At 42.1% G+C, this 19,047-nt stretch overlaps 1 protein-coding gene across 18 annotated transcripts in view; it reads left to right on the top strand.

Annotated features, from left to right (window-relative positions):
• Positions 1 to 19,047, top strand: part of EYA1 (EYA transcriptional coactivator and phosphatase 1) — a 166,983-nt gene that overhangs the window by 41,527 nt on the left and 106,409 nt on the right. For 14 of the 18 annotated variants that reach the window (XM_084792197.1, XM_084792199.1, XM_084792186.1 and 11 more), the window contains one exon: positions 10,367 to 10,444. In XM_084792197.1, the coding sequence (XP_084648323.1) occupies positions 10,367 to 10,444 (78 nt within the window). Of the gene's footprint in view, positions 1 to 10,366; positions 10,445 to 17,437; positions 17,575 to 19,047 lie in introns of those variants that run through there. The other 4 variants (XM_084792189.1, XM_084792190.1, XM_084792188.1 and 1 more) reach the window with 3 other exon arrangements.

The raw sequence follows: 19,047 nt of genomic DNA on the forward strand, positions 1-19,047 counted from the left end.
AGCCATAAACAAACATGGATGCTAATGATGTGAATGATGAAATGTTTAGAAGAAATCTTTGACATATGCAACTTATTTGGAGATAGACGAAAATGAGATTTTTTTTTTCTTAAGGAGAGATATAGGAGAGCTTAGCAGCCTTGTGGCTCAGTCACTAGGACACAGCAGTCAAAAATGAATTAATGACCCCAAGTGGTAGGCTACAGCGATAAGCCCAATGGTCCTCCCAGCCATTCTGCACCCGGGTAAACTTCATCAGACAAACAGAAGGAGAACAAACATCTTTTTTGATTTTACTGTGCACGAAGTATCGCAAAGGCTCAGCAAGCTGACTGAGAACTGCTGACCCTGCCTTAGGGAGCTTGTGGTCTCATTGAGGGAGATACAGAGTCTGACCTTTGGCAAAAAACTAAAGGACAATGATGTCCCCAAAATAACTTTTGGAGACTTAAGACCTTTAGGCCATGACTCCGAGCAGGAAATGGAATGCTGAAGGTGAGAAAATTGCTTTGTGTATAAAGCCAAATTTATGCATGTGGCGAGTGCATTAAGCAAGCCACGTGGCCATCCTTTTCATATGTGAGGGTCTGTTGCATTTATTCCAATGCAAAGCTCTTCTCCTTGGTTTCACAGTCAGTTTTTGTCACCGGGTGCTTTCTCCATCAACAGGTTAGAAAGAAGCTGTCATTGAGTTCTGAAATTATTTTGGTGTCAGGAAAAGGGCTCCGTTCTCAAGAAGGTTAGAAGCCACTGATGCAGACAAAAGTGCTCTCAGAGTTCAGAAGAAAGAGCCCTTCAGCTTGCTAAGTTCTGGCCGAGCTTCAAGGAGGAGCTGGAATCGGAGCCGAGTTAGGAAATGGGTAGAATCTGACTCGGTGGAGAAGAGCTGGGATGCATTTTAATGAGGGAGCCCCAGGAACAAAGGTAGGATAGTTTGGGAGACTGGGAGGAGACTGGCTGAGATGAAGAAGGAGTTGATTTGAGATAAGGCTCTGGGAGTCAACTGGAGCCAAACTGTGGAGGACCCTGAGCAGCAAGCTAAGGAATTTGAACTTCCCGGGCCAGTAGAAGAAGCCAGTGAATATTCTGAGAAAGGGGCCGATAATGTGAAAGTGTTTGGGGTAGTAATCTGGCACCATGAGCAGGGGACTTTGGATGGAGAGCGTGTGAGCTCCAGTGTGGTCTCAATCTGTCCAGATTGGATGTGTTGGGAGCCCAATCCGGCTCACCAAGAGCGAGAACTGCGAAACAGCCTTTTAGAGTTGTGAGTCTTCTTCTACAAGACGCCCCGCCCCCCCGCCCCCCCCCCCCAGCCTCTGCAGAAACCACCGCCCAACAACACTGTCACACGCTCTGCTTCTGTGAATAACAGGTCTTCCAGGTCCCCATCATTTTTTCTTGACTGGGCATGTGGGTCAGTTTTTCATCACTATGTCCAGATGCCTGACACCCGTAGCTCAATCTCCCAACTAGGGAGAGAGATTACATTTTACTTTCTAGTTTCAAAGGTTTCATTTTTGGGGGGTCAGCTGGCTACATGCACATGAACCTGGGGTGGGAAAAAAAGCACCACTGTTGAAGAGCATGCTGCAGCAAAGTTATTCTGCTCATGATGGTCAGGACATAAACAGAGTAGATCCCCCCGGTTTCCTTCTTTGTCCTTATTGGTCCTACTTCTTACCTTCAACCACCTCCCAATGATGCTGAAATATTTTAAGTCTATCAAGGGATCATTGGATGTGTTGATTGGTCAGAATCCCCAGAATATAGTCTTTTCCCAGAATCCCACCAGCTAGCATTCAAATTCCCAATCCATGGGCCAGTGGGAGATATTGTATACCATGCATACTCTTAAGGTCTAGTTTAATAACCATGGCTTGCTTTTCATAAAGCTATCCAAGCAGTACCACTTTTGAAGAGTTAATATTTTCTCTCCTTTTGGGAGACAAGAAGATTATGTTAATATTTGGAGGATATCAAGTTGTAGTCTGAGAATTAACTGAAAGCAAAGCATTGAGTTTATAGGTATATATGCTATTTGCTAAAGAAAAAATCATGGTAGGTTAATGTAACTCAATGATGTGTATTTTAAAAGTCAGACATAAATTGCACATTTATGAATATTTTCTGTTTTCATTTATCATGTGCCAATTTTATTTAATCAATTTTCATTCAGTGTCACTTATTTATTTTGGAACCATTTGGTACAGTTTTTTTAAAAAACATGTATTTTCACTTTGTCTATAGTTTAAGAAAAAGACTCCTTAAACAGAGTAGATGCTGTCATTGAATCTGAACGATTACTCGGTTGTGCTTTTCCCTTTTTGATCTCTACAGCCTGATTGTCACCAAACCTAGGATAATGTATTTGCCTGTCTCCTCACTGAGTCTGGAAGAGCACTCTCTCTACAAACAAAAACCCAAAGATACCATGTTATGATAATGCTTTCCTTCCAAACAGAACCTGATTTAAAATGACACAAGGGTTTTAAGTATATCCTGCCCATGAGACACTTTGAGGATAGAGCCTGCATGTACGTTCCTGGAGTGATAACTTGGGAGGGTAAAAGCTGTCTTAGATTTCAGCAGTGTTTATAATTGCCTTAGCAGTGTCCCTAATAGTTTTAATTGAAACCTGTCTTCAGGTAGGGTACACCTCATTATCTTTATCTGTTTCTTCTACAACTGCTGGGTTCTGTGAGCTATGCGTTGGCCTAAGTTGTATAAAAAGAGCTGCATAAAAATGTTTCACCTGCCATGAAAAAAAAATATATATATTATACACACACACACACATACACACACACACACACACACACACACACACACACACTTTTAAATCACACACACAGGCTTTGAATTAAGCCTAAGTAATAGCCATAGTCTTCCTTAAGGAAGATTCAGTGAGATTTTTAAAGGAAACTTGAAGTACATAATTAAACCATGGAATCTATAGCCAATACTTTCTTTTACTGTGAGCGGGTAAGAGACTGCCTGAGTTGGAGCAGGGAGAGAGCACTGGCATGTGGTCTAAGTGTCTGTTTATAGAGGCGTGTGGTGCCTTCTTATTATAGCACGTGGATGAGAGTGTCACACAGAGGCGGGACAGCCAGATGAGATTGTGTGCCTTGTAAGTGTCCAATGTACAGCCAATAGAGAGTAGAAACTTCACTCGGGCCTATTGGGTACCCACTTTAGACCTCAGTGCCAAAAGCATTGTACAAATCTAGGCCACCAAAATGTATAATGGCCTACAATTGGGAGAACAGAGCTGTCCACCCAACTTCCCCACTTTTGTATAAGAGGTAGAAAGTAATTAGGGAGGAGAATGACCATGACACTTAGAAGGGTCAGTGTAAAAGAAGACAGTGGTAGAAGTTATAGTTTGATCTGTCAGCTTTCTGTCACTGTGCCAAATACTGCAGTAACTAGATTTAAAGAACAAAAGTATTTGGCTGTGTCTTTCTGAGCCCATGAACAGGTGAACTCAGTACCCTACCCTACCCTATTATTGGAGATAGAAGCCAGGGCATTATGCCGGGCTAGTACTCTACCAGTGTCTCAGTGGGCTACATCATGGCTTCGCAGATTCTGGTTGTGGGAAGGGACATTTCATCATGGTCAGAACATGTGACACAGGAGAATTGTTCATCTTGAGGCTGGGACATGAAAAGATATGAAGAATAACAAAATTAAATGTTTCCCAACCTTCAGGAACATCACACTGAAGAGATCACGTGTCTACATTAGCCTCTGAGGCATGCTTAAGACCCAAGCCATAGTGTTCCGTGGGAGAATCCAAGAAATGAGGGGGCAAGGGACATTTAGACCAAAGAGAAGCATCCAGTATTTGTGACATAAAAGCTGAGGCCTTTGGAGCATGGTAGTAATGGTATGTTTGGTCTGGCTGAGTTAGACTTTAAGCAGATGATTTGTTTCTATGACAATATTGTGAATATATGGATGGAGACTGAGGGAATGTCTATATGGAAATCATGTTTAAAAGGTATGGCAAGGGAAATGAAGATAGGTGGGAAGGAGGTAGAAGTTGGAACCAGAGAATAGAGAAGAGCAAACAATCTAGGGGGAGGGGGGGAAAGAAAGATAATATGGCAGAAAAAGGAAGTGTTGCTATAGTGGGGTAATTTAATGGCTTAAAGGAAAGCTGTCAAAGAAAAGGGTTTATGTATAAAGATTAAAGAATATTCAATCCAAGAAAGTATGGCCTGGGAAATTGGGGGGAAAATTAAGCAAACAACAGATGCTAACAGAATGAGGGAGTGGATTGGAAAAGGCAGTCAAGGATGAGACTTCAAAAGACAAGTGTCCAGCAAATGGGAAGGTTTAAGAAGACAGCTTAAAAGAGTCATGTTTGAGAGACAATTCGTGGACATTTAACAGTTAGGAGAAGAGGTAATGATACAGCACATGGCAGCTTAGGCCCTGTGTTCAGTTCCGAGCCCTGCTTACAGAATGGTCAGAGTTCTGTCTACGTCCCTGGGTAGAAAGGAATATGTTTTGTGAGAAGTGAAGACCCTATGAAACCAAGCAATGGTTTCATTACAAAGGAAGCCTGGATACTAATGTAAAAAGTAAGCCCTGATGAAGATGAGGGAACTTTAACTCAAATGAATCAGTGGACATGTGGCAGAAGGAGAAAAAAATAATATTCTTTATAAATCACTTACTGGGGGCTGGAGAGATGGCTCAGTGGTTAAGAGCACTGACTACTCTCCCAAAGGACCCGGGTTCAATTCCCAGCACCCGCATGGCAGCTCACAACTGTCTGTATCTCCAAGATCTGACACCCTCACACAGACATACATGAAGGCAAAACATCAATGCACATAAAATAAAGATAAATTATTAAAAATAAATAAAAATCATTTGCAGAGGACATGTGGGTGGAGAATGAGGTACAGCTTGGGGACTGAGGAAAGTGGGAAAGATTCAATGAGTGTGCTTCCAACACTTGACAAGAAGTGGAAAAAAGAGACGGTCCCACTATGGGATTGCTCAAGGGCTTGAATCCATCTGCCTGTTAACTGGGCCCATGCTATCATGCTCACTACACAGAGCAGCTGGCTGAAGAGTGAGAAGTTGCATGGGAACGTGAGACCACCACACAGCACACAGGGTGGAGACTAGACATGGCAGGCCACTGGCCACGTGAGGCTGATGACCTTGGAGTGGGTTGGATGGGGGCGGGGGTGGGGTTACAGACAGACGTTTGGAAAGACTGCTGTTCTGTTGAGTGCTATGAGTGAGTGTGGCTGAAGTGAGTAAACGAGGAGGATGGGACGTTTCTTGGAGGCGATGCAGTTTTAGGCCATGGAGTAGCTGGATCACGTCAACGTCAATTAAGTGGAGCTAAGAGAGGAAGGAAGCACCGAGAGAAGCAGAGAATGGACAGGCTGGGTTCCTGAAGTTTCTGAGCTTAGGCCAACCAAAGAAGTGCAGTGAAATGAGCTTAGATCCTGGCTAGGCATGGGACAGCAGGACTGTTGTTCACCCAGCCTGCCGCCATTCCATGCCCGTTGGCTGTCACGTGGGTTGAGCACTTTTCGGATTGCCCTGAGATGTGTTTCCATGGCCATAACACTTAAAGCACATCCAGAAGTTGATGAACGTGGTCCCAGCTAATCTCACCATGCTGCAGTGGTCTGATAGTTGAGTCTTCACGTGTACTCTGAAATTGCTGCTCACTGCTGGCTCATGTACCATATTCTTCCTGCTGGCCTACTTCTTCAGAACAAGCTTACACTGGTGATGGCAATGGCCAAGGCACTAGTTTTCTTAAAGTAATCATGGTTTAGTCCTGCCTCCTGGGGTTATTCCCAAAACACCAAGACACCTTGCCTAATTTGATTTTGACTTTCCTGAGGGAAGGCCTCAATGGTTCATTTTCCCCTTTCGATCCTCCTTTTTTTTTTTTTTTTTTTTTTTTTTTTTTTGAAGCTTGACTTTAATGTGGGGCTTCTGATAGATTTTCAACACTCTTATCTATGGCTTAAAAAAAATGCCCTTGGAGCCAGGGCTGTAGTTCAGTGGCAGAGTATGTCCCTAGCATGCTACTTAAGCAATGAAAAATATTTTCATGGTTCATGCTTAAAGAGACATTGTAAGGATAGAGTGGGTAATTACAGAAGCATATCCTCTAGACCTAGCACAATGTTGAAATGGTTATAATCTTTATCTTTTTAAAAATTCTTATCTGAGTAGGTAATACCCAGTAGCAGAGGAGAAAACTGCAAAACCCAGAATTAAGTGCCTTATTCTAATTATACATTCTTGGGGGTAAAGCTAGACTGAAGTGCCATTAGGAGCAAATTGATTTTAATTCTATATTTGATGTTACTCCATAGTGTTTCTTCCTTCCAATAAAAAAGAGATGGATATTCCACAGAGCAGAATTAGAATACCACTTGCTTGTTCTATCAGTGACGATTGTGAACATATTTTCAGCTCCTTCTTGGTACCAGATATTTCTAATACTATTTTATGGTTCTGGATTACATTTCTATAGCATAGATAATTTTTAAAAATTATGAAAAAGATGACTAGAGCCAAAGAATTAAGCTGTAGAAAATCCAGAAGCAGGTGATTAGATGTTCTGATCCTAACACTGATGCTCAAAACTATTAGTGGATAGAAGGTTGTAGAACATCTGAAGAGTAGCAGTGGTCCAGGGTAGCTGAGGTTTGCAGTGTGTGGTCACACGATGGAATTTCTGAATGTCTTAAAGAATAACTATGAGACAGTTGCCCAGAGGCAGGTGGCCTGCCAGAACTGGAAGCAGATGAAAAAAAGAGATGCAGGATTCTCAATAATAGGACAAATGGCTATTTTCTACTAAGCTGAGGTCGTACAAAAAATAATGGTGTAGGGACGTATCCGTGCAGTTAGAACAGTAGCTCATAGACTGCCCTGTAGTCAGGGAGCTGTGATAGGCTAATGGTGTGAGGAGGTAGCCCTGCAGGTAGAACACGTAGCTCATGGTTAGGGAGCTTTGCTAGGTGAGCTATTCTCCCATTTCTCAGTACCTTTTAGAAAGAGGTCAGCACATGGCTTAAAACTTGAAGAAGCTTTGGAGAGATGTTCTGGTATCTCATTTGCAAGCTCTTGTTGTGTGTGACCATTCAGGTAAGATGGAATGGGTACAATTCAGGTGGGGACATATTGTTCTTGTCACTTCCATTCTTGAGTGGTTATATAAGTGACCATAACAAAGCCAGAAACAATTAGATTTTTTTTGGAGAGGAAGTTTTCCTACACAAATGTGTGTGTGTGTGTGTGTGTGTTGCATAGTATGTAATATGCATGTGTGTGCATGTGTGTACTCACCCATGTGCTTGATCATGTAGACCAAAGATCAATATATGGAGTATCTTCTCCTGTCACTTCCCTATTACTTTTTGAGACAGGGACTCTCATTAAACTAGAAGGTGCCTGTGTGTGCCAGACTGTCTAGCTGGAGAGCCCTTGGGATCTACCTGTCTCCAACTCCCTCCAGCACTGAGGTTGCAGGTGTGTGCCACCACCATGCCTAGTTTATGTGAATCGGGGAACTATGAACTCAAGTATTCATGCCTACACAGCAAACCCCTTATCCACTGAGCCATCTCCCCAGCCCCTCAGAGAGTATCTAACATCACAGTAAGTCATTAGGCCTCCGTTGATCAAAGTATTCGATTACAGGACTGATACAGTCGTGCACATCCTGGTAGCTACTGTGCAGACATCATCTCCCCTTTAACAGAGAGCCTTTTTTAGGAACTGTATTCAGTGGGACTCTTTAGTGCTTAGTGTACAGATGGCTGTATTTGAAGAACGGCAAAAGGCAATGATCTTGGGACCTAAAAGAGAGTATCGTCTTCCATTCCCTTCTCTTTTTTTTTGCCTAGTTTTAATGGATTTCAAGAACAATTGAAGTTCCTGTTGGGAGTAAGAGTTGCATTTGATTGGGCTTGATCATGCAGAGATGTAGATTTCAGGGGAATGGAGATAGAAGGGGTTTTGTTGTAGGGAAACTTTCTCAGAGTAATTGTATAGTTGAAGCTATAGAACCGTTAACGTCAGCTTTGGCAGACTTAGAGGTAATTTGGACCAACAGGCCGGGCAGTGGAAGAGTTCTTCACCTTTTCCTTGACATCTGGGCAGGGAAATTCTCCTTGAGATTATCCAATAAACTCACTGGCCTGGAAGCCCTGAGGGTGGGAACTGGCCAGAGCATGTGACACTGAGCCTCAGCTGCCTTCTTCCAGCTCCAACTCTTGCGAAGTGCTACTTACGTGTTACCGTTTCGCCAAGCTTTGGTCACGGGCCTCAGAATTAAGTCCCATTGTGGACACTTCTTGGCCTCTAGTTTCAGTTTTTGCCTGTGAGAGACACAACAAGGATATACCTGACTAAGAAGTTGCTGAGCTCACAGAGTTTCCTGCAGTGATGATAGCTTGTGGGAACAATAGGACACATACTAGGCATTTTGCATACTCAGTCTTTATTTTTTACCTCATTCTACCTTTTTGCTCAGCCTGTGATGTATGAATGGGACAGAGGTCAGCCTCTCACTGGTGATGCGTCCAGAAAGTAGACGAAAATGTTCGCGACTGCACAATTTGAGGAGGGCATTGTGTCAGGCCTTTAAAGGAAAATGAGCTAGAATGTGGCTATCTCGAGCAGGAACCCCCCCCCCCACCCCCTTTGTGGTTTCTATTGGCTTTCTTACAGCTGTGACAGTGTCTTGGTTATGGAGGGCAAGAACATTAGGTGGCTGGTGGCATGGGGGGAGAAGGGAACGGCAGGCTTCTGTCGGAACGCATTAGCATCAGCTAAGACTTCTAACCCAAAACAACTGGCAGAAAAGTGAAAACTTGAGTCAGAATTTGAGTCTCACTGTTGTGTGGTCTACATGAAAACAATCAGGCAGAATGATTTCCATTAGTCTCGGTGTTTTTTTTCCCCTCCCGACTTTGTTTAGAAACCATCTAAGTAATTAATTTTCTTTGGAAATGACTATGTGATCCATCAACTTTGGATGCTCATGTGAAAACTACCCATCATACATGTGTAGAGTGCGTAGGGCCAGGAGTTTAGCTACGTGAGTCCTATGCCTCGAGTTTGGAGATTGGTGACCTGCTGATACAGAAAAGCTTTTTTCTCCATGATTTTCTTCTATTCCAAAATGGATTCACTTCCAGAGAGAAGCCTCTCTCCATGAGACTCTCCAATCACAACCTTCACCTCAGGGAACATAGAATTTCAGGTTGACTGTACTATATTAGTGCATGCGAAATAGAGAATAAGTCCACTTCACATATAGGTTAGGAACATTCCAGTGACGGTACTCCAAGAAAGGGATTCTAAAACTAGACAGGGAAGAGCAGATGCTCTGATGTTTACAGCAGTATGGCTCCATTTGCAGGTGTACAATGATTCTGTTATTCTGTTGGGAGTCGGTTTTGTGGACCTTCTATAGCCAAAATTGAGAAACATTATTTTTCAACCCTAAGGAACTTCATCAAAAACATATATAGTTTCACACTATCTCCTATCAATATTATTTGAAATGGGAACATTATGGTTTTCTTCATAGTACAAGAAAATATTGATGAATTAGCCATATGAAACGGATGTGTGATAACTCAAGGTTGGGTCTGTACCACACTGGATAGCTATGGGTGTGGTATGTGTGTGTGTGTGTGTGTGTGTGTGTGTGTGTGTAGTACATGCATATTCACGTACTTGTTCTTAAATCACCATATATTGTGCTAGGCTTAAGGATGGCCACTTATTCCCTGCATCTTCAGACCCTTTAAAATTTTTCCTTCTAATTGCTTGGCTAAACAAACACCAAGAAGTAAATTCACACTGTATATTATATATATATATTGTAAGTGATATTTTAACTAATAAGCAAATTAGTAAGTATGTACTGCAAAAGCATTTAAATCATTTTGAAAGTCTTCCTCTCAAGGAGTGGTTCTCAAACTGTGGGTCATGGTCCCTGACAGGGTTTACATATCAGATATTTTTATTAGGATCCATAACAGTAGCAAGATTACAGTTATAAAGTAGCAATGAAATAATTTTATGATCGGGGTCACCACAGCAGAAGAAACTGTGTTAAAGGGTCACAGCATTAGAAAGGTGGGAGCCACTGCTCTAAAGGGTAGTTTGTAATAGAAAAATAGACATTCTTATAGAGAAGAAATTTAATATGTGAAGTTTTCAAGAGAGTCTAGTGAGAAAATCTGATTACATTCAAATGGGAAGACATCGTCATTATTTTGGGTGTTATATTTTCTCTCCCATACCTTTACGAATGAGCACTAACTCAGTGTACAATGTGTGCTTACTTTTGTAGTTAAAACAGAGCCAATGAGCAGCAGCGAAATTGCTTCAGCAGCAGCAGACGGGTCTTTAGACAGTTTCTCAGGTTCAGGTAAGGAACAAAACTGAGCTTTTCCCATTTGCATTAAGCCTTGCATTTCCCAGTTTAGTATAAGTGTTTCTGTGTTTCTGTAAGTGTACGGGTATTCACAGATACAGATGCAAAAGCCAGCTCTCCTCCCCAATCACAGATGGACAGTGCTAGTGTTGGTATTCCTTCTGAAGTATTGAAAGGAATGCTGGGATCCAAAGAAGAAGATAAAAAGACTTTTGTCATCAGTTCTATAGCTAGGTCACCTGTATATGTGAACGATGCTTCCCATTTTATTTGTTATCATTTTTTTTATCGGCCATGCACATTTGCATGGGCAAAATCTGACTCTTCAAAACATCGTAAGTAGACTTAGTACCCTCACACCTGACTCTCATCTGAACAAGATCTGTGCTACGTTGACTCTGGAGCACTGTAAATACCACAGGTTCTCTAGGCTTCCATCACGCTCACATTGGCAAACCCTCTAGTAAACAGCACACACATTTCATGCTTGTCACAATGGGAACACTCCAAAGAACTTAATGGTGGCAGCGACTTACCGCGAGACCCTCGCCATATGCTTGCCAAGCCACTCAGAGTGGATTATTTTATTGAAAAATGACTCTTATCAGAGGCAGTTCTTGTGTCCTATACCTTATTATAGTGTCTGCTTTGTTTTGAAGGTCTCTGTTTTAGAAGTGCCATGCCTTCGTAGGTTTATGATTGGTGACCTAGTTCTTTTATTTATTTATTTAATTTTTTCTTCTTTTCGTTTTCTTTTTCTTTCTTTCTTTTTTAATTATTTTTATTTAATTTATTTGTTCAGATTACAACTCAATTGTTATCCCATCACTTGTATCCTCCCATTCCTCCCTCTCTCCCTCTTTCACCCTATTCCCCTCCCCTAGGTCTAAGACCGAGGGGGATCTCCTCCCCCACCATATAGTTATAGGTTATCAAGTCTCATCTTAGTAGCCTGCTTATTCTTTCTTTGAGTGCCATCAAGCCTCCCCACCAAGGGGAGGTGGGATGACCTAGTTCTTTTTTTTTTTTAATTTTTTATTAATTTATTCTTGTTACATCTCAATGGTTATCCCATCCCTTGTGTCCTCCCATTCTTCCCTCCCTCCCATTTTCCCCTTATTCCCCTCCCCTATGACTGTTCCTGAGGGGGATTACCTCCCCCTGTATATGCTCATAGGGTATCAAGTCTCTTCTTGGTAGCCTGCTATCCTTCCTCTGAGTGCCACGAGGTCTCCCCCTCCAGGGGACATGGTCAAATATGAGGCACCAGAGTTTGTGTGAAAGTCAACTGTGGAGAATGTTCTGTCCATTGGCTAGATCTAGGTAGGGGTTTAAAGTTTACCGCCTATATTGTCCTTGGCTGGTGCCTTAGTTCTTAAAAACATACATTATCAATATACCACAGTGGAAAGGAATTATATGCAGATATAAAACTACGTATACACACACACAGTTTTGGTGCTAATGATTTTAGATGACAGCAACAAGAAAAACATGTCAGTTTCTTCTTTAATAAAACATGTAATGGAATTTGGCTCATCCCTGGCAATGTGCTTCATGCTACTATAAATTCATAGATTTATAAAAAATGGTCCCAGTTCAGACCTTAATGGGATAAAGAAAGGAAAAAAATTACCCTAGTAGCTTTGCTAATAGCAGAGGGTGGACTCAAAATTGCAAGAACATCCAGGCAAGGATCCAGTAGAGAGCAGGCCAAGGTAGACTATTAGAAAAGACATCCCAGACTAGATGGTTACACTCAGATTTAGGAACAAAGTAGCAAAAGAAACAAAACAAAACAAAACAAAACAAAAACAAAAGCTCACATGGAACCATGGGGGGGGGGCCCCATGGGAGGGGACCATAGCACAAAGGGCATAGAACTGTGGGAATTGACAATGGCCTGACATTCTCAGCGGATACTGTGTGAGCATTGTGGATATGCTACTGAGGGGTGGTTTCACAGTCCGAGGAGACTGGTGTGTTCTGCCTGGAGTTTGTTTCTGTGCAGTGGGAGCCATCAAAGGAGAGTCATGAGTGCTGGGGCCATGTATTTGGGGACACCACAATTCAAGTGAGAGACCAGCTTTTTAAAAGTTTTTCATTAATTTGATTAAGAAATCTGGAAGAACTACGGTAAAATTCTGGCATTGCAGTGGGAAATCAGGGATTTGATACATTTATGAAGTAGAGTCGAAGTGGCCCATGACCAATGGCCATTGAGTCCTATCAAGCAAGACAGAAGTAGAGCTCAGCATATGTGGAACGTGTCTAACCTCTCAGCTTGGGGCATGTTGAATAGAAGGTGTGAGTTACCTGAAGGTGCCAGATGTATTAAGCACTAGAGCTTAAAAAGTTTGCAGATGTGAAGTTTGGAAGTGAAGTGGTAAAGCTAGTTGAACTGATTAAGGTTTAAGACAGAAGACAGAATCGCCCCACATATATATACACACACACACAACATGTATGTACACACACATACACACTCCCAAACAAACAAAAAACAAAACAAAACAAAACAAAACAAACAACAACCAAATGATGACCTGAGAAAATCTTAGTTTTATAAAGTGAAAGTATGGGCTAAATAAGAGGATGATCTTGGAAATCTGTGATGATATACAGCTTTAGTTCCAGTACTCGGAGGCAGAGACAGGCCTAGCTCTGAGTTTGAGGCCAGCCTGGGGTACAAAGTGAGTTCCAGGTCATCCAGGGCTACCAGGAAAAACCTTATTTTGACAATCCAAAATAGTAAAATACTAAAGTAAAAAAGAAAAGTGTTATATATTTAGTGTAATCACCATTTTATTTTTAAAGAAAGGCAATTTCTTTATGTGAATATGTTTCTATGTGTGTAGGAACAAAAAAATGGTGCTTCAGTCTAGATAGTGGGATAAGTTTTGAATTTTAGGTTTTTTTCTGTTAGTGTCTACTTTCCAAAGTTTTTTTCTATTGGGTATATATATATATATATAGCACTTATAGATTTAAATATTAGTGTCTTTAAAGCAAAAGTTAAGCACATGAACTAGAAGTGGGTAATAGAACTGGAAGGGATCTATGCCTTGTTAGCTTTGTATTCTTCCACCTGTGTCAAGGCATTCCTCTTTGCTCAGTAAAGTAACACACGAATAAGAAAGTAGTGAATTCGGCTTGTGTTTTCCTCTGAAGTGTCTCAAAGTGAAGGTTAGTGGTACTTATGAGTTCTCAGAGTTGGAGGAGATGCTGTGCAGTATAGGAAAGCATGGGAAGGCTGCTTACAAACATAAGAGGATAGACAGCGCAGTCAAAGAGCTACAAGACAAAGCTAGAGCTCTCGAACTTGAATATACGTCCACCCAGTGAGTTTTCCTTTTACAGCAGTGTTTTACAACCTGTGAGTTTCAACTCATTTGAGGTCATGTATCATATATTTATTATGTCAGAGATTTACATCATGATTTATAACAGCAGCAAAATTACTGTTATGAAGTAACAATAAAGTAATTTTATGGGTGGGGGTCACCACAACATGAGGAACTGTTTTAAAGGCTTACAACATTGAGAGCCATTGCTTTAAGGCTTACAACTGAGGTGGAAAGACATTTGGTTGGACCCAGAACTTGGCAGAAAGGATGAGAAGGAAAGTAGAAGGGAAGTGAGAGTATTTAAAAGGAATAATATATAGAGTAATTATTTATTTCTCCCACTGCCTCAACAGAGAAGATATAACCCAACTATAACTAGACAAGAGACAAAAGTGTTAGGAGTCCTGCATCTCACATGGCATTGGAAGAGATATAAACAGGAGGATGGATATTCTGGAAGGAATAGAATGTCTTCTAATCTCCAAGCCAGTGAGATAGCATCGCCTAGTTGTACAGTTAGTTCTCTGTAGTCCCTGCCTGGCCTTCATCACTACTTTTGAAATTACTTTTCATTGTGTTTTCTTGTTCATAGTGTAGCTCTATGAGAACAGAGTTTCTTGGTATTATCCATACTTTATAGTGCCAGTAGACTTGATAGTATTGAGTGCATTAGAAGTACTTGATACATGTTGCCAAATGAAGGACTGAAATGGCCAATGTTCTTGTGATTTGAGATGTGAAATGGAGAAATAAAAAGCTTGAACTATGGTCTTTGGCCAGAGTGGAGGTCTAGACAGAGAAAGAAAAGTTCCAGGATAATTATATCGGACCTACTGCCAAATACTAAAGCTTCTCCCCCATACAACGGAGTGTCTAAGAGGTAGTCATCATGGGGATGTTAAAGAGCTTTCATGAGCCTAAGAGAATGAGTGGTTTTCCAGAAGAGTAGAAAACAAATGCTTTGACAGAGTCCTTGGCTGGGGTCTTTGTGATACATTGGACCTAAGGAGACTTGGCAGCTGCTCCTTTGAAAAGATACATAGGAAAAGCAAGTCCCTAGAGCAGAGCTTCGGTGAAGATGGAGGACTACATTGTTGTTTCTAGAAAAGATCTTATTTTACAAAGGGTCTCTATATGAGGTTTTGTTTTAAAAGTATGGTGTAATAAATATTTATTATTAGACTTATAATTATTATGGAGGTATTCTTTAACCCACTTTTACAATCAATGAAGACACAGACACCTCACATATTTTAGAATAATCTAGTTTCAACTAGGGCATGGCAGATACTATCTCCTCAGCTATCTTTGCTTACATCTAGCCTCCCTCCCATGCCATCTGCTTCTAATAATTCCTATTTGACTGCTTCCCCTTGGTGGGGAGGAGGCCTGGCGGCACTCAGAGGAAGGGGAAGCAGGCTACCCAGAGGAGACCTGATGAGCTGTGGTCATATGGTGGGGGAGGAGGTCCACTTCTGTCAGAGGCCTAGGGGAGGGGAATAGGGGGAAAGAGGGAGGAGACAATGGGAAGATACAAGTGAGGGGATACCAATTGGAATATAATCTGAATAAATTATTAAAAAGATAAATAGATAAATAAATGAATAAATAAATAGAAAAATAGTTTCTATTTGGGTTACCTCCCGTCCATAATCCCAAAATACTTGCTAAGGTTGTTCCTTTGGGCCAGTTCTTTGATGTGGGGCTGCAGAGTTCCTCCCCTGGGCCTACATAGCTCCTTTCTAGCCCATGGCGATTCTTCCCCTTCCTCCCCTTGTCCTGTCTGCCTCTCTCTCTCTCAAGACCCTCTCTGTCCTCAAAGCTTGGAAACCTTGGCTCCATCTCTTCCTTCTGCCTTGCCCAGGTGTAGGCTTTTTATTTAGCCAATCAGGGAGGCAAGCAAGGTTCAGGGCAGCAACTAGATCATGGGAGCCAGTAATTAGCATCAAAATGCACAGCACCAGACCAACCTCCAACAATGAGGAAAAGGAAGAAAGAAATGGGTTCTCAGGGAGTTGGGTGAAAGAATAAGAAACAGAGTGCTGTAAAGATGAAGCTTCTGCATTCTCTTAGAAAACAGTCAACAAGGAGAAGAAGGCACAGGGCCACTCTGGTGGTGCCAGCATCACCTCTGTTTCCTTCCTACTCTCAGCGTGGAGACACTAGAGGAGATTGCTCCAATGCCTATGTATGTGGTGGTAGGCTTAAACATTGCCTCATTGCTTATTCTCCTTTGAAACAATTGTGGTATTTTGCTCATTTATTCATTACCAGTACTAATTAATTAATTGTGCTTGTGTATACACACACATATAGGAGATCAGAGGACAACCATCAACAATAAATTCTCTTTCCCAGGGGTCACAGTCAAGTTTTCTGGCTTGTCACCAACACCTTTATCTGCCAGATCTTCCCATCCCTGGCACATTTGTTTGTTTTCGTTATTTAACTTTTTTAGGACCATATAGATTGTAAACAATGCCATTTGTAAGGCTTTTGACTAAGCTCCCAGTTTCCCACCCCCCACCCCAGTCAAAATCTCTTACTAGTTGTTAGACAAGCATCCATTGATAACATCAGTCTTACATTGTATAATGGTATCAAAAAATAGAAACTAGGATGCTTTATGAAGAGGAAAGCCTCGTGAGTGATGAGTATTGTTTCCTTATTAACTGATTATGAAAAGCTGTAACTTTGAAGGTCTGAGTCTTGAAGAATTAAAAGGTGGCCAAAGAGCAGGAGAAGAGTGGGTGAGGTTCTTTCTTTTGAGAGAGGCTCTAGCAGGGAGAGGTTACCTGAGCATAGACCACTGTGGGTGGAAGAATGAGTTTTGGCTAGGGAGCTTGGGCTTGTTTCAAGTTCCAGTTTTTACATGATCTAACTTTCATCTTTAAGGGGTCATTTTGGGCGGCTGGGGAGATAGCCAGCAGTAAAAGTCTTGTCCCAGAAGCTTGACAACATGAGGTAGATTCCCTGTGCCCATGTTAAACTTCAAGCATGCAGTCTCAAAAAATCAGGCGGGGGAGTGATTGAGGACCTTATTAGGACACCATTGTGGAGAAGAGGAGGAAGGAAAGATGGACTAGGTGGGGCTGATCTAGGCTGTCTTCCAGCCTGTACATTTTGTCAAGGCCATCGAGGCACTCATGGGTCCCCCAGACCTGTTGTCCTGTCAGACATGCATTGTCATTGGTCAGGAGAAGACCTTGAAATAGGGGCATCCCTGTATCTATGAAGATGAATTTCAGAACTTGGTTGCATATCCACTGCTAGGTTACTTCCCTTCAGAGGAGACACAGGAGGTGCCTTCTCTTACTGCCATGTCGGGGGAGTGGAGCAAAGCAAGGAATGAGTGGAAGTGAGAAGTTGTCAGATTTAAGTGTGTGGAAGGATTTTGAAAAGGGAGCTGGCAGCCCTGATGATTAAAAAGTGTGTGAGTGTGAAGCACAGAGGAGAGTGAAAAGTCACGTCTGCACTATGGTCTGACTGGTGGGGGTATGTCGCCAGGGATCACTGGGCCGTCTCATGGAAGAGTGGACCAAGGACAGTAGAGTTGGAGTGCTCTTGCAGTCTAGTTAGTGGACTCCTAGGCTTGAGGTTGTTGTTAACTCTGAATTCTCCTCTCCCCACAGGGAGATTGTGGAAGCTTCTTTAAATTATATAGTAGAAGGAAGAAAAAGAATAGAATAATCACAAATGGGCTAGCTGATAAGGAGATGTGGACGTCTGTGTGTTTCCAGGGCTCTAGGATTCCTGTCATTTGGAGTTGACGAATGGGTAAGGTGACTCTCGTATCTACCCTGATAACATAATCTTCAGTAACCCCATTTGCTCTAGGTCTTAGTCTCAGGACATTAAACTCAACTGAGATTCCTGGGTTGCTGTTTTATTGTTTAGGCAATTAAGAGAAGGTTACTTGAGGTATAACATGGTAGACACTCGGCTGCAGGCTACCAGATCTCAGGGGGTTGGATTAGAGGGCTTGCCTGTGGTATGATACATGGCAGTTGAGTGCACTCAATTAGGGAACAGCAGCAAGTCTTTATGATTCATTACCAGTTCATAGAGGATACTGTTTTCTCCAATTTACAGAACAAAAAATCCAGGTCAGGCTCATTTTGTGTAGCCTAGAATATCAGAGCCATCCCAGAGTTTAAAAAAAAACCACCTCTGCTTATGACTCCAGTGTCATTTTATTTTTTATACTTTGTATTTTTTTTCTAACTGCATGAGGCAGTTTCCAGCTGACAAAGATCACATGTCCTCTCATGAGGCGGTTAATCAGCCGTGGACAAACTAAAGCCCAAACTAAAATCCCACACTTGAGATCAAAACAAAAAACAGATTTATACAACACAATTGAATTTACAAAGAAACCAAAACTTCCATTATAGCAAGGTCTCTGTGGTGGCAGTAGGGAGGGAGGGTAGAGGGTGATGGTGGGTCTCCATAAGTGGAACATGAGGCAGGTGGCTGCTGCAGGCATCTCAGTGTGACTTGATGAGGCAGAGCCTGAGTCCTAGATGAGGAGGGAGGTGAGCAGGTGATGGCTAGACCAGCAGGCTGCCTTAGGATTTGAGATGGGTGGATGGAAGGGGGACCTGAGATGGTGACTGAGGTTTTGCGTTTCCATGTAGGATGTGAGAAGATTGTATGCTTTGATGGAAAGAGACTGTAGGAGATGGGTTCAAAGGCCAGCATTCTTGTGCTCCCCCCCCCCATCCCTCTGTCTTTACAGATGCTATTTCTATCTATCCTGAATACCTTATTGTAAAACATGGGTCAGAAGTTCTAGCGTTTCATGGACACCTGGCGATGATGCTCCCTGAGGAGAATGAGGGAAGCAGAAAAGAGACTGTAGGAGATAGCTCATTCATAAAGTATTTCTGTGAGAGAATAAAGATGAGTTTGAGCCTACAACCCATGTAAAAAACTCCAGTCATCATGGCTTGTGTTTATAATCTTAGTCTTGGAGAGATGGCGTTAAGTTGACTCACTGGCCCGCCCTACCAATCAGTAACTTCCAAGCACAGCAGGGAGCTTGTCTCACAAAGCAAGGTGGTCAGTGCCCGAGGAAGGATACCCGAGGTTAGCCTCTAGCCTCTACCACCACACACACCTGCACACACATGCACCTGTATACACACGAACATACATATACATGTTCATACATTCATACAATACCATGCAAATACAGACAGAAGGGCAAGGTTAGGGACAGTGATGGTGAAAATCAGAGAAAACCATTTA

Source organism: Acomys minous, assembly GCF_964271855.1.
Source record: "Acomys minous genome assembly, chromosome: 1".
NCBI classification, from domain to species: domain Eukaryota; kingdom Metazoa; phylum Chordata; class Mammalia; order Rodentia; family Muridae; genus Acomys; species Acomys minous.